We start from the raw sequence: 15,261 nt of genomic DNA, 5'->3' as shown, positions 1-15,261 counted from the left end.
TATTTGCAAATGAGAAAAAAAATTTTACTTTTGCATCACTTTTGTCTAGACTGGGTGATTTGCACCTCAGATCCATCAGCAGATGATGCCAATCCTCAAATTCTAAGATCTGAATTTCATTTCCATCTATATAACATGGGTAACATCCCTGTCCACAGCACTAGGAACTAGATGATTTTTAAAGGTCCATTCCAACCTAAACCTAAGTATGATTCTACAACCGAGGGCAAAAATAAGAAGAGTTCAAAAATTTTGAACACTTTGGGGCTTTTGGAGTTAAGGTCCTTCTCAAAGTTTTTCATGTTTAGTTTTAGGATTTTTAGCACTGACAACACATATATTTTTTTAAGCTCTTTGGCTTCTGATCTTTTGAGACATTATAGTGTTGCCCATTTCCTCTCAACATGAAGTATAGCAATTTGATGATTGGAGAGGAAAATGAGTTTTTGATCTATTCATGTGACTTCTATGGCTTAAGAATTGAAGTAAAAAGTACTTGTCTTAAATACATTACAAAATCGTTACAGCTGGCTATAAAGTGTTTGGCTTAGTCCTCCTAATGCAGGTTATTAATTGACATTTAGTGAAGCAAATTCCCTAAAATAAATGCTGTAGTGCCTTTCTAGTCAATGGAGATGTGTACTTGAAGCCTTTAGGCCAAGCTCCTGTCCAAGTAGCTGAAGCTGAACTTTTTCAAGGTACTTGTTTTTACCCCTGGGTTATCTGTGGAACTTGCATTAGTAGGCCTGATTTACTAGACCCCCTAAAACAGTGTAGGAAGAAATAATATGTTTGATTTAGACAGATTGAATCCCAGTCAGTGCACCTGGGGAAGTGCACAGTATTAAAGTATTTTTGTCTGGATCTGGTGCCAAGGTGAAGGGCAGAATTAACCATCTTTTAATGTGCACAGTAAAGTTAATCTGAAAGACAAAAGAGCATTTTGCAATGCACAGTTTTGCTCACTTATCAACATTATAGGGCTGTAATAAGATGGATTTTTTTAAAGAATCTTTCTAAATGCTGTTTATCTTTTAAGAAGCAATGACACTGAGCCTATAAAACTCATTAACTCCCAATTTTTTTGTGTGGATGAACTCTTTTATATTTTTGAATGTTCAGTTGTTCAGTTGTTCAGTGTTAGTTCACTTTGCACTTTTACTTTCCTACCTGTCCCATAAGGAAAATTTGCTGTAATGTGTGAGTTGCTTTTATTGACTTCAGCTGTTGTCTTTGTGTGTGTGTGTCTGTTCATCACGTCAGATGAATAACTGAGCTGGCTGATCGCTGTGTCAGCAGGATAAGTCCCTCTTCCGTGCCCGTAATCTCCAGCTCTAAACACACTTGTCAGTGAGCTGGTGACCTTAGGAAGTCTTTTCATCTCTGACTCCACAAGTGGTAGCGTGACTACTGGAACAATGCTTTGGCAAGGATAGTAATAGCTTAAACCACACTGAGTTTAAAAGCAAACATCTAAACGCATTTGTCCACATGCCAAAGATGAGTCACAGTTCATGAAATCTCACGCACAGCTTCAGTAACTGGGACACGAACAGCCACTCTTTGGTTTATCTTCTTCTGTTTTCCAAATAATTTTGTCCAGATCCTTTTGTTTAAGTAGCAGAAATTGATGTCTAGTATTTAAGTGGATGCCAGGAGTTGGCAAAACTGACAATAGCACATTTTTTTATGTACAGTGAAGATGTTTAGTTCCATCCATCAGCAAAACCTCCCAGCATTTTTAAGAAGATCATGGTCTAATGCATCATAAATGCAAAAAGAGAAAATGAAATATTGTCAGATTTTTGGTGGGCAGGCTAGTCTTTTAGAACTGAGGGATTCCCTTGTTCTGCTGAGAGCAGCTGGATATGTGGGTGAATCTGGTGCTCATCCTACGCTCCTCACTTGGAGCTCAGCAACCTTTTGCTGCACACTTGTTGTCACTTGAAGAAGACTTAGCTCTGGGGATAGCAGTAAGGAATGGGGGTTTTGATAAGGTAGAAAAGGCAGGTATGAAACAAACCCAAGACTTCTCTATGTTATGTTCCTCTTTTTTTAGTTTGGTTTCTTTGTGTTTTTTTTGTTGGTTGGTTAGTTGGTTTGTTTGTATTTTTGTTTTTGTTTTCTGGGGGTTTTTTTGCTAGGGAGAGTGAGGGATGGAGTGCAGCAGCCACACTCTGGACCAGATTCTTTGCAAGAATTGTATTCCACTTGGATTAAAAAATTGAGCAAGGCTTCCAGGACAGTATTTCTATAGCCCCTTGGCTCCAATCCATTAAAGACTGTTCAGTTTAAAAATTGTGCCTCTAAAATTCATGGTGCTTACAAGAGACACAGTTCTGACAAGAGCTTAGAGAGGGCAGTCACCTGAACATCCTGGTGAGTCTTGATGGGAGTGGGAATTACATATTCTTAGAATAGCCTTCTGCAGTGCCTAAGAAGAAAGCAAAATGTACATATTTGTACATTCTGGCTCTTCAAAGCCTGGGTCCATGACAGACCACGTGCAAGAATAGGTAGAAATGGACACTGGCCCTTGTGAAGGCACTGTTATGATTCTCTATATTATAAACACAGGAAGATCCAAGAGAGACTCAAACTTGAATGCAGTCTTACTTCTGCAGTATCTTTCACCACTGGGTGAAGGAGCAGTTAAAATGTGTCTGTTTCATACGGGAAAATGAGAACAGTTTTCTCCAACAGAGCCTTGCCTCTGCAGCCTTCACAGTGAGCTGTCATGCCAGCTCACACCAGGCTGCATTTGAAGTGGTGGTTTCTTGGTTGATATCTAGCCAAATGCCTCAGCTGCTCATACAGATGATTCAGTGCAAATCAATGAGATTTTCTAGACACAAGCAGTTAATGTTTCAACAAGCAGCGGCAGATGAAATTGCTGTGTCAGATTGCGTGGCAAAGGGAGCTATTGCCCTTGTTCAGAAAATTCTATGCCTGGAGAGTTTTCAGACCTTCCCATTTCAATTATCTGAAAAATTCTGCTTTCAAATCAACTTTGAAATGTTCAGAGTCTCTGTATGCCAGTCTTTTTTGGACATTGTTTTTCTTGTTTGGAAGAATCAAAGATGAAACATGGTGTTTTCTACCCTCTGCAAACCTCAGGAGACAAGTTACCACTACAGACTTTGCTCAGGTTCTGCAACTGTCCTAATGTATATACCTGTATATTAAGAGAAGAGGTCATTGCTGCCATTCAGATCTTTCTGAGAATCTTTTTCCTGGATTCCCTTTTTTCCCAAGCATGGTCATGCATTTGGGTTTTCCAGCTGATTTTCCAATCCCAGAAAATTTGACATTGAAGCATGTCAAATCAAGAGAACGTTTTTCACCCAAAGGATGGTTGGGCAGTGGAACAGGCTCTCCATGGCAGTGGTCACAGCACCAGCCTGACAGAGTTCAAGAAGCATTGGGACAATGCTCTCAGGCACATGGTGTGACTCTTGGGGTGTCCTGTGCAGGGCCAAGAGTTGGACTTGATGATTCTTGTGGGTCCCTTCCGATTTAGTGCATTCTGTGATTCCATGTCAGTCCAATAACAGTGAAAAAAAAAGGCAAATTAAATTTTGCACCACCATTTGATTCAGTAAATCATATTTTTAAAAGAAATAGTTTGATTTTGCTGTATAAAAAAGCATTCCAGTGAAGCACAGCAGCTTGCATCTCTCTCAGCCCACATCTGCCATTTTTGCCCCCACTCTTCTATAGAAGTCTATGTTACCCAAAGGATGTAGTCCTGGGCTTTTGGCCAATATCCTGAACTTAAATTCCCACACAGAGGAGCATTTACTTAGGAAAATAATATGTGGCAGCCAGTAGGCACAATACTACCTCTGCTGCCAGAATGTACTGACTGTAAATGAAGCTGTGACAGATGGCCTGAAATGTTTCAGTGCTTGCTTTCTCTAGACCAGGATTACCTAATTAATTTGTACTATGGTGCATTGTGTTGTTTTACCAGGTTCTGGTCAGACACATTGAATGCATGGGATCTAGGTTTGCTGGACCAAGCAGGGTCCCTACTGGTGGGGTAGGGGCAATTTTCCAGCAGATCCCTGGGACAGCAGGCTCCTGGTGGGACCAGATGAATAGGAAGGAATATGGAATCAACCCTTGGGACACCAGGGACGATGCCTGCTGAAATGAGGAAAAATGGACTCCTGATTCAAATTGTGACTGAGTTCACTGAGCAACCCTGTTTTAGAGAAGAGTAATATTTTACTTGATAGTGAAGCTTCTATATACATTATACCTACAGAAATAGCTTTATTTTACTCCTTATGGAGTGTTGTCCTTGTGCATGGTCCTTGGTAGACAGGGCAAAAGGTTGGTAGGACTTTTTTTATTGTGATTAGAGAAATGCATAGGTGAAAAAAGGGTTCTTTTCCTTAAGAAAGTGGTGATACATAAGGAGATTTGATATAGCTTAGGTGAAATATATGGGGAAGAAAGAGTTAAATGTGTCACAAATATTTCATATTTTGGATAGAAAGAAGCTAATGCAATCATTTTTAGTTTGGCAGAGAAAAATGAGCAGCTATCATTTTGCTAGGTTTATTAGAAGTGACTTTGAAGTGTAACCTAGTAAATACAGCCTATCAAACCAGAATTAAACCAGCTGCATATTACTTGAATAGTTCAAGGAAAAAGTCCTTGTCTGTTCTATCCTCCTCTCTGGGTACATGTTTTCACTCAGTTAAGAAAAGTCAGTGGAATTGCATTTAAAAGTGTTGTCACTTCACAGTCTGTCACGGGGCTTTTGCCAGCTCTCTTCAAAAAGGAGTTGGTGCCAGCTGGTTGATCTGATCATCCTGACGCTTTACTAGAAAATCTAAATATACAGCAGTACGAGTTGAAATGTGTCTGCTGTCCTGTTTTGCAACTCTTCTGCATTTGAATGAAGAACTACTTTCTCATGAAAGCAGTACTGAAGCTCTCTCTATCTTTCTGTTCTATAGGTTGTCATTTTGTATTTTGAGCCAAGTATATTTCGCTGTGTTCTCCTAAGATGGGTTCGTCTTCTGGGCTTTGCTACTGTTTATGGAACTGTGACACTCAAGCTGCACAGGTATTTCACATATTAATTTCCATCTCTGTGGGAGTATGTGCAATCTATGTATGTGGGTACTTAGATGGAAGAGCTGCAAATATTATCATAAATAAGTGCTGTTTCTGATTTTAAACTCACTATGTATTTCTCCTCAACCTGCTCAAATTATATGCTACTAATCTGAGTTGAGAACTATGAATCCTGAGAGGATTTGATGAAAAATATATATACATAAACTGTTAAATTGTACAAGAATGCTTTTTCACAGGAGGTGAATATATTTTCCTTGAATGTAAAAAATACAGAAGTATTCATAGAGTGTTCAAAAGTTTCACTGTGAAATGTTCATAGAGAGATGCTTTTGAAGTGTTTAGACACAGCAATGGTGGGTAAAGCAATAGACTGTTGTATGTACTTACTGTGTTTTCTTATGGCTTTTACATCAAGGGCTGTTTTCTTCAGGCAATCATAGTAGACAAGCTACACACTCACAAGCAGCAGTATCTGCCAGCAAAAATATGAGGCGAATTCTGGGTTCCATGGGGTTGGCAGTGCATTCACACAGGAATCAGAGATTTAAGATTTAGAGGCCCAACTTCCCACTTCTACAGTCCCCTTAAAAATGAAAGCCATTTCTGTGTATGCTGGATAAAATCCTAATACTTTTCCCTCTTTAAACTTTAATGAAAATAATTCCTGATATATTCTGTAAGTATTTTTATTCAAGCAAAGAGATAAGCTCTATATTGATACTTGAACATACTGGATGAAGTATGCTCGCTCATCTTTTTATCGTAGTTTCATCACTGTGTTGGCATGTTAGAGGAGGTTTGATATTATGTTCATAAACTGAATGAGAACTAAAAATATCTTGTGTTTCATGCTGCATTACTGACTTGTCACATTTTAGGTGGAAACCCTTGTTTTCCCATTAAAACAGAGCTCCTTCTTGCAGCTCCCTTTAATTTGTGTCCCTGGTTACAAGTGTACACTTAGGCTAGTAAGCTGTAATTTTAAAATGCTGTGTCTGGCCACATCTTTGAATTGAAATTGACCAAGAAATTCCCAAACCCCCATAGTATTTTCTGGGATGAACAATTCCTGCTGCAAAAAGTAAAACAAATAGAGCAGTAGAGAGGGAGCTGGTGACTTTGCTTGGATGCTTTGTCATCTATAGCTCAGGTAGCTAAAAAATCCTAAGACTATGGGTGATTCATGTTGTCACTGCAGTTCTGCTATCCTAACAGGTTCTTTATATGATTGTACATGATGTGAGGAAGCAGCTATCCTGACAGGACAGTTGATCTTCCATTCATATTAAGTGAGGATAAGCAGAAAAATTGGGCAGAAAATCTTCTGCTTTGCTCATTCAGCTGTTTGATGTTACTTGACACCTGTGCTGACAGGGTCAGCAAACAAGACAAAATTGAATAAGAAGCGAAGAATGCACTACATCCTCGTCCTTGATCATCACAAAGCAATGAAGGATAGCAGCAGACTGGACTGTATCAACAGGACAGTAGCCTGAAGGCTGAGGGAAGTGATTATTCTCTTTACTCAGACCGTATCTACAGGGATGTGTCCAGATGTCAGCGAACTTGGATGAGTTCAGTGAAAGGTCATCAAAATGGTCGGGGCTTGGAGTGCTGGTCCTGCAAAGAGAGGTTGAGATAGCAGGGCTTGTTCAGCATGAAGAAAATATAGCATTGGAAGTACCTAACATGAGCTATCCAACACCTGCAGGGAGGTGAAGCAGTGTTCTTTACAGCAGTGTATAGTGGGAGAATAAAAGACATTGACAAATTGAAATGGATTTCAACTTTATACAATGAATGGATATCAGGGTCAATGTTATATGAGGAAATAATTTTCAGTGTCAGGGTGATTAAGCAGTGGAACTGGTTGCTCATGGGGTTATACATTTCCATACTTGGAGGTTTTTAAGACCTAACTGGATAAAGCCCTGAGCAACCTGGTCTGGATTCACCATTAACCCTGCTGTGAGCATTGGCTGGCCTTCTGAATAATTCTGTATTTCTCTGTGTAACACAAAGAGAGAAAAAACCTATTTGCTATGTTAATCTAGAATTACTTTCTCTAGGAATCTATCTTTTGTTTTCCACACAGATATCCTGACCATTCCTTTACTACATTTTTGATATTGTGGTCTTTTTTTAGCACTGAATATCTCAGTCCCAGAGTGTGCCTTGCAAAAGACTGAGTCAAGTTAGATATATGTTTTATTACACACATTCACAGCAATTATGCTGTTAGGAACAATGTGATGTTAATAGAAATTTGGCAGACAATTTTGGCAGATGTAATTCAATCCACAGGTCTTACAAGGTTGAGGAGTGGCTTACTGCAGACATCACAAATACTCCTGACAAGCCCTGGCTCCCTCCTGCAGCTAGGCTGTGTCCTGCCTGGGGGAAGAACCAATTGCCAGCAGGAACTTGTGACTTTTCTGAGTTAAATGGGAAAACCAATATTGTGTAAAGGTAGCTATTAACGATAATGAGATAGTCTAATGCTGTAGTTCTCAACAAATGAGGTGCTTTGAGTAGCACTGGAGCATGAAGGTTAACCAAAGCCAGGTAGGAGTCACTGGAAACACCTGGGGTTTTTGTAGCTTTTTAAATTTTCCTGTAGCTCCTCGCTTCCTAAGAAGGTCTCAGAGGTTTTCAGAGGTTTTGTTAGGATCAAGCATCAAGGGGAAATCAGAAAAGAAGTCAAAAAGCAGATGCTTAAGGAAGAGTAAAAGAACAGGGAAGTCATGTATTCATTCATTCATTGAACACCTGTCACAGTCAATTTCTACAGTGCTTCATCCTTAATTGCCTCTTTCTTATTCACTGTGCAATTTTAAAATAATGAGCTGATGTTTATGGGGGTGGAAGGATGGGGGCATGGAAATGAGCTTAATTTAAGAAATCTAGATGAAGAGCTATGAACATAAAATACAATACTTTCCTTAACAAAGAATTTTTCAAAATAATTCTCTCAAGAAATAATGATGTTTCAAATTTAACCTTTTGGGTTTAAAGGAGCTGCTGATGTTGCACGTTTCAGTATATTTCTGTAACTGAAGACTCTGTATCCTTTTTCAAGCCCTATAGTTTATGAACAGGTTATCTCATTATTTTAATATTGTGTGAACTTCTGTCACCTTCTTGTCAGGATTAATACAGAATCCTTAATTCTGGACTAAAGCATAAGAATGAAACAAAGTAAGATACATACAGACAAATGTATGCACGTGTGTGTGTGTACATAGGATAGTTTTCAGATATTTTAGGAAAAGGAAACCCAGGAATGAGGTCTCCAGTTTATGGGAATCTCCATTTCTTGTATTAGTTAGAGAAATAGAGAAGAATTGGAAAGTGAGGAGAATGAGAAGGTTTGGGGAAGGTGATATTTCAGGTATGAGAAACATGACAATGACATAATCCACACTTTGTAAGCAATGATGGTGGGATGGGAGTGTTAGTGGGAGAACAAGATGTTAACACTATGATGCAATTCTGCATTTCATTTAAATGCTGTGCTAAGATTATATTGCTGTGCTTTGCCATCTGGTACAGTTGGAGCAAGTAGTGGACCTTCCTACAGGTTTTGGAGGTGGTAAAGAAAGGAGGAGAAAAGCAGTGTGGGTAGTGTGCAGGCATTTAGAGGCATGTTTTAGTGGGGGACATGGATTAGTGGCTCATTTGGCAGTGTTAGATTTATGGTTGGACTTGATGATCTTAAGGGTCTTTTCCACCATAAACAATTCAATGATTCTGTGGTTCTCTGGGTTGTGGTTCAGTATCTTACTGAAGAGGAGCCCCATGCTAGCAGAGAACCCGAAGGAGATAGATGTCAGTTTGCTTCTTGAAGCATCAGTGGTGAGGACATGGTGTCCTGTTCCAGCCAGGACAGGGTTAAAGTTAACACCAGCCAGGAGGGGCACAGCCAGGAGCCTGGGGTTACTGGATATGGTCTGACACCATGTGCAGGGGGCTCCAAGCGTGGAGGGTGAGTGGCACATGGGGACCACTCACCTGTGAATCGTTTCCTAACTTGTACACTCTGTTTTTAATACTGTTTGTTACTGTTTCTTTTCTTATTTCATTGCTGCTTTGCTAAATTTTTTTTTGCTAAATTTTTCTTATCCTGTGATCTTTACCTTTTTGTGCTTTCAGTTCTTCTCTTCACCCTGCCACAGGGGGAGGTGGGCGGAAGTGAGCAAGCAGCACGTGGTCTGGGGTTTTACAATGGGAACGATAAATTTGGGGATACCATTCCTAACCACAACACATGACTTATATGACCTCCCCTAGGCCTGAGAGCTGGTCCCAGCTAGGGCTGGGAAAGAGGATACAGATGATCTTGTCTAAAAGGGTCTGGTGAGAACGTGGTGTAGAAAGGGGCAGAAGGTACCTTGGCAGTTGGAACCCGTATGGCTGGATTATCTCATGGTCAATGCTTCACATTTCACAGGGCCAATAGGTGACAGTTCCACAGTTCCAGGAAATGGGACACTAGTGCTGAAGCACAACAGAAAGTTTTGTCTGGGAGAAGTGGTTACTGTGTAACTCAGCTTAAATTGGCAGGGAAAGTGAGATGAGCATGGGCTGTAATGGTGAGCCACCCTGGTTTTTTGAAATGAGGCCCTTGTGTTTATTTTGTTTGAGAACTCAAGAAAAGTGAAGGATTTACTTCCTATTGAATTATCCTTTTTGCTTGTGGAAAAAGAGAGTGAAATGCCTTTGGACAGATGCATTCACTGTTGGATTTTGACGCTGGATGTGATCCACAGTGATTTCTGTAGTCCTTGTTATCTCACATGAAACAAAAAGAGGAAAAATTGTTTTCAAGGCAGATGTTACTGTTGCAGAAATGCAGTCTCCAGAGTGCAGGTCTCATATTGCCTTGTTGAATTGTTTGGGTTTTTCCTGCTTTAACTTGACTGACAGGATTTCAGTCTGCAATACAGGAGAAGGAGTGGTTTGGTCAAGCTGTAGAGGCTTTCTATAACTATTCCAACCATTTCACTATCTCTTCCCTAAAAGTGGCATATTTTAGCACCTGAGGTTGTATGAACTGAGTCCTACAAAGCTTTGTGAAAAACAGTTTTGGGACAGAAAACAGACCTTATGCATCCACATAAGCAAAGGCTGAAACCTGCAGCACCAGCAGGTCCTTCTTTGCCTGGTCTGCCCTGGGTGGTCAGTGGGCTCACTGTGCTGGTGGCTCCCAAACTGTGCTGGTGGCTCCCACACTGTCCTGGTGGCTCCCACACTGTGCCTCAGGCCTGGCTGCTGGAGAAAATGGCAGAGAAATGAAGATTTTAGGGGCTGGGTATGGAAAGGCTGGGGGATGCAGGTTAGGGAGGGAAGAAGCTGAGCTTGCTGAAAAAGTGTCTGCGCATCCAGTAGGAGTTCACAAGGAATGAAGTTTCACTAATTAGACCAGTCATGGAAAAATCTGTTTTCTTGTTAGCATGCCTTAACCTAATTAATTAATTTCATGAGTATAATTCATGCCTCATGTCTGCTGCAAACCTTTGCTACTTTGTTTACTTATTTTTATGGTATTCAACAAAACTCCATATAGCATTCTTGCATGATGCACATTCAAGATTAAATTCTTATTGTTGCAGTTTTTGTGGATTAAATGAGTCACATTCTGTTGCACTGTGGCTTTTTTCTCAATAAAACCTACATTATTAAAATCTTATTTAGCTCTTTTGTATCCCTGCCTTCTCAAGCAATAACAAGCCTTAACTAGACAGTATAATGGTTCCATTTCATATTTCTGAATAAAACATCTACTTTCTTATGTATAAACTAGCAAAATGTGGCACAGCTGTTAAAAAACACACTGCAGGATTAATCTTGATGGAGCACCATGTAGAAGTGGGACTAATAAACATTATCTTAAAGCAAAAAAATCAGCAGCATATAATGTATTCAGGAGTAATAGGGCACTGGTATCCTAGAAAATATTCTCATCCATATTCCTATTAATATTTAATTTATATAAATTGTGGTAGATACAGCTGTACAGCTCCATGGGCTGGTGTTTTAATCACCTTAATGTAGCAAACATTCTGCTTTATCATAGCAGACTGAGTTTGGCTAGGAAAGTTCAAAGAGAAGATTAAAAAATTATCTGGTGTTTTAATATTCAATTACATTCTTATCATGATTAGCAAAAAAACAGCAGTGGGTTGGAAGGCACTTTGTAATGATACACAGGTATCACAAGACCTCTCAGATGTCTTTTAATGGCATGCAAGAGCACCCTGGCAAATACTGTGAGAAAGGACTGGTTTTGCACATCAGGTTAACATGATAGCAGAAGGGCTTCAGAGCTGGAAGTGGAATTCATCCTTTCCAAGGAGATCCAAGTCCAGGCCCTCCCTCAGGTAGCAAAAAATTTGTGCTGTGAGGCAATACCTTCCTGGTAGGTGAGTATTTGTGCATGCATTTGCAATGCCAGTAATTATATCTCTATCTCTACAGACTGGTCTCTCTCATTACGTGGGAAGGATGGAATTGGTCAGTGGAGCAGGGTGTCTCTGCTGGGTGGGATTAAGGTGTAAAAGAGAAACCAGGCATTACAGTGCAGTACTGAGTTACAGCTGCTTGTGGAGGAGCGTGAGGAGGGAGTGAAGTACGTGACTCACAGGCAGGCTGATCACAGTGGAAGCAGGGATTTGCAGATCACATACACTGATTTCCAGCAAAGAATCATGACTGGAGAGGAGGCTTCTGGTGGGTTACTATGAAGGATGGGGAGTAAGCATGATACTGTTTAGCATTTTCTGTTGCAATTAACAACCAAGAACAAAATGATTACTCACAAAATTTTTGGGTAACGAAACTTGGTGAAGTAGTAAATTCTGTTTCAGAAAGTCTGGTAATGAAAAGTATTTTTTACTAGAATCATAGAATATCTTGAGTTGGAAGGGATCCACAAGACTCATCAAAGTCCAACTCCTGCCCCACACAGGACAGAACCAGGAATCCCACCATGAGCCTGAGAGAATTGTCCCAACACCTTTTTGAACTTAGACAAGCTTGATGCCATGACCACTGGCCCGGGGAGGCTGTTCCAGTGCCCAATCACTGTGAAGAAAGTGAAGAAAGTTTTCCTAATATCCAGCTTAAACCTCGCTGACACAAACTCAGGCCATTCCTTGGGTCCTGTCTCTGGTCACCACAGAGGAAAGATCAGTGCCTGACCCTCCTCTTCCCCTCACAGGGAAGTTGTAACTGCAGTGAGGTCTCCTCTCAGTCTCAGACCCATGAGCAGCTGCTCACCCATCACATGAAGTGTTTATCCAGCTGTGAGCTGGACATCTTGTGCAGAAGGACACTGTGAGAGACAGCACTGAAAGCTTTGCTGAAGTCCAGATAGATTGTATCAATTTGCTTTCCTTGATCAATTAGGTGGGTTACGTTGTCATAAAAGGAAATTAAGTTTGACAAGCAGGATTTTCCTGTCCCGAAGCCATGTTGGCTGTGACCCATGACTGTGTTGTTCTTCAGGTGTCTTTCAGTAACTCCCAGAATAATCTTCTGAATTCCACCAGTCACTGAAGAGACACTAAAAGGCCTGTAGTTTCTAGGGCTCATCCTTTTTGGGACATTGGAACAACATTAGCCATCTTCCAAAAAACTCCCCAGGTTCCCAAGACTGTTCAAAAAACATTACAAGAGGCCTTGCAATGAATCATCCAGCTCTTTGAATGTTCTTGGATGAATCCTATCAGGCCCCATAAAGTTAGAGGGATTCAGCTGGAACAGCAGATCCTGTAGAAGTTCAGGGTCAGTTCTGGGAGTTTTTCCTTCTCACAGCCATGGTTCTCCAGCTCAGGGCACTGGGACCCTCGTAGCCCATCATCAGTGTTGCAGACAGAGGCAATGAAAGCATTAAACATCTCTGCCATATCCATGTCCATATCCATGTCCATGTCCATGCTGTTATTGTCTTAGTCAAAGAGATGCACTTGAGTGCAGCCAAAAGGCAAATTATAACAAGGGACTATTTAAAGTCAAAAAGTTATGGAGAATAGGAGGTTAATCAGTATGGAATTGATTTTACAACAGGAGACAATGTCTTTGAAACTCGTATAAATGCACTATGTCCTGTTCTTGAGACACATTTTTAAAGGAGGTATAACAATAGGTGGATGTGGTTCAGAAAGTATTTGAGGGCTGGAAAAATGCTTGATACTGTGGAAGCTAATCTGGTTTTTAGATCCACAAGAAGATTGAGAGATGACTTCTTCTGTGGTATATAAACGAGCAGAGAGAGGAAAAGTAGTCACAAAAGACTCTTTAATCTATTGGACTGAGGTTTAATAGGATCTGGTAGCTGGAAGCCAGAGGAATTCAAATGAGCAATCTGGCATACATTTTTCTCAGAAGGGTGCTTAGCTATTGAAAAATCCAAATAGATTGGAGGAGCAATGAGAAAATTTTTTTGTGCTGCTTTCAGTTCAAGACTGATTCCTCTCTTGGAAGATTCTGTAGTTAAATACAACTACAAATGGCAGGAGTTGCAATAGAAAAACGTAATTGTCTGTGTTATACAACTGATCAAGCTGTATAATTTAGTGGTTAGTCCAACACTTGGCCTTTATTTTACAAATATGCAATAAAAATTATATTTAACCGTTCTTTCTAGTACAGCTCTGTTAAGATATTAAGCATATTTATAGACTGAAATGACATACAGTGGTACTGTTTGTTGGAGTGTACCAGCTGCTTTGACATTCATTATTCCTATCACTTACTCTAATGTAGATCTTAAGTACTGGGGAAGCCAGTCCCAAGCCCAAATATTCTCATATATTAGTTGCTTCTTTTTGGATTTCGATTAAGGCAAAAAATTGCCATGATGTTCTTGGAGAATTCCATGTCTGATCAGTGGTAACCAACCACTGGTGACATAAAATGCTGTATTGCTCTGCTGTACATACACAGGGGTAAATCTCATTAAACATTGTACTGCTCTGTACATTGGTGAGTTATCCACATAGATGCTTTTGTGAAAGAGGCATGAGATGCTCTAAGAATTTTACATGCAATATATTGGATCCATGATGTGAGCTGGAAAGACCAAGATAATGCTAACTTGATTGCTTATAGCTTGGGAATACATACACAGTAGGTCCCATAGAAAGTTTCAGTAATAATTAAGTTGTAAGTATTAAGCTATTCCTTTTAGAACTAATCTGTAACGTTTTCACTTAATATTTACTACCAAAAAAAATTGCATTAAAAGTTAAAACTATTTTTCTACTCTGGAGTATTCCAGCACAGAACAACTTTTAGATGTTCTTGAGTCCTACCTCCTTTGTGTGTACACTGTGAGCCTGTTTTTACTTGCATTTACTGTGTACGTTTCAAGCTGGAGCCTCTGTTTCTGGCAAATCTGAAAATCCTGGCTGTTAATAATCAGTGTAAAATTTTGAGTGCCTGTTTCCAATGTGTGAATTAAGTTAGCTGGGAGTTAGTTCTAATGCTGAGCTCCATCACTCAGGGATCTCTGAGTCTCTTCCCAGCCATCAGCAGGGCTATGCTCTGGTGGTTCAGAGCAACACAGCAACACTTGGTGGAGCCGTGTTCTGCTCTTGGCCTCTGCTACAGCAACCTCTGCTCTTCTTCTGAGGTCTCCTGGAGCAAAAAAGTCCTTCTCCCTCTTGCTGGGCTTTTGGGGAGATGCCACCTGTTCCCCCCAGGTGTGCCTAGATGAGGTTGCAATTTCATGTGAGTGCAGGGCTGCTGGTGGGGAGGCCCCTGCTCTTGGCAGGCTGTGCCTCAAGCACTGGCCTGCACAGAGTTGTTGGGAAGTGGCAGCCACTCTTATGACTCTTATGAAGATTTGTATCTTACCAAGATTTTTGTTTCTGCTTGCCTGTCTTTATATACAACCATTGGATTTCCTTAACTGGTATCAATCCTCACTGGTGCACATATTCTTGTTTTCACCATTCTGTTCAAAAATGTCAGGCATTGGCAACCAGGGATTCACTGGTTCTGCCTTGTTGCTGTATGTGGATCAGAGTTGTTGTCACAGATGTTTTTCAGCATTTCTTTGACAATTATTTTCTACTGTTCACTTGTGAATAATGCAAATAGGCATTACATGTCTGAAATCATACTTCAGTTCAAACAACATAAATTCATGACCTCTAAACAAAG

General features: G+C 40.3%; 1 protein-coding gene across 2 annotated transcripts in view; it reads left to right on the top strand.

Moving 5' to 3' along the window:
• The window catches only part of GPR158 (G protein-coupled receptor 158), a 192,828-nt gene that overhangs the window by 134,195 nt on the left and 43,372 nt on the right, over nt 1-15,261 (top strand). For both annotated transcript variants that reach the window (XM_088160375.1, XM_014882219.2), the window contains exon 6: nt 4,971-5,080. In XM_088160375.1, coding sequence (XP_088016501.1) covers nt 4,971-5,080 — 110 coding nt within the window. The remainder of the gene's footprint in view (nt 1-4,970; nt 5,081-15,261) is intronic.

Source organism: Sturnus vulgaris, chromosome 1 (assembly GCF_052056855.1).
Source record: "Sturnus vulgaris isolate bStuVul1 chromosome 1, bStuVul1.hap1, whole genome shotgun sequence".
Lineage (NCBI taxonomy): Eukaryota > Metazoa > Chordata > Aves > Passeriformes > Sturnidae > Sturnus > Sturnus vulgaris.
Note: the sequence above shows the minus strand (reverse complement) of the source record. Positions and strands in the feature narration are given on the sequence as shown.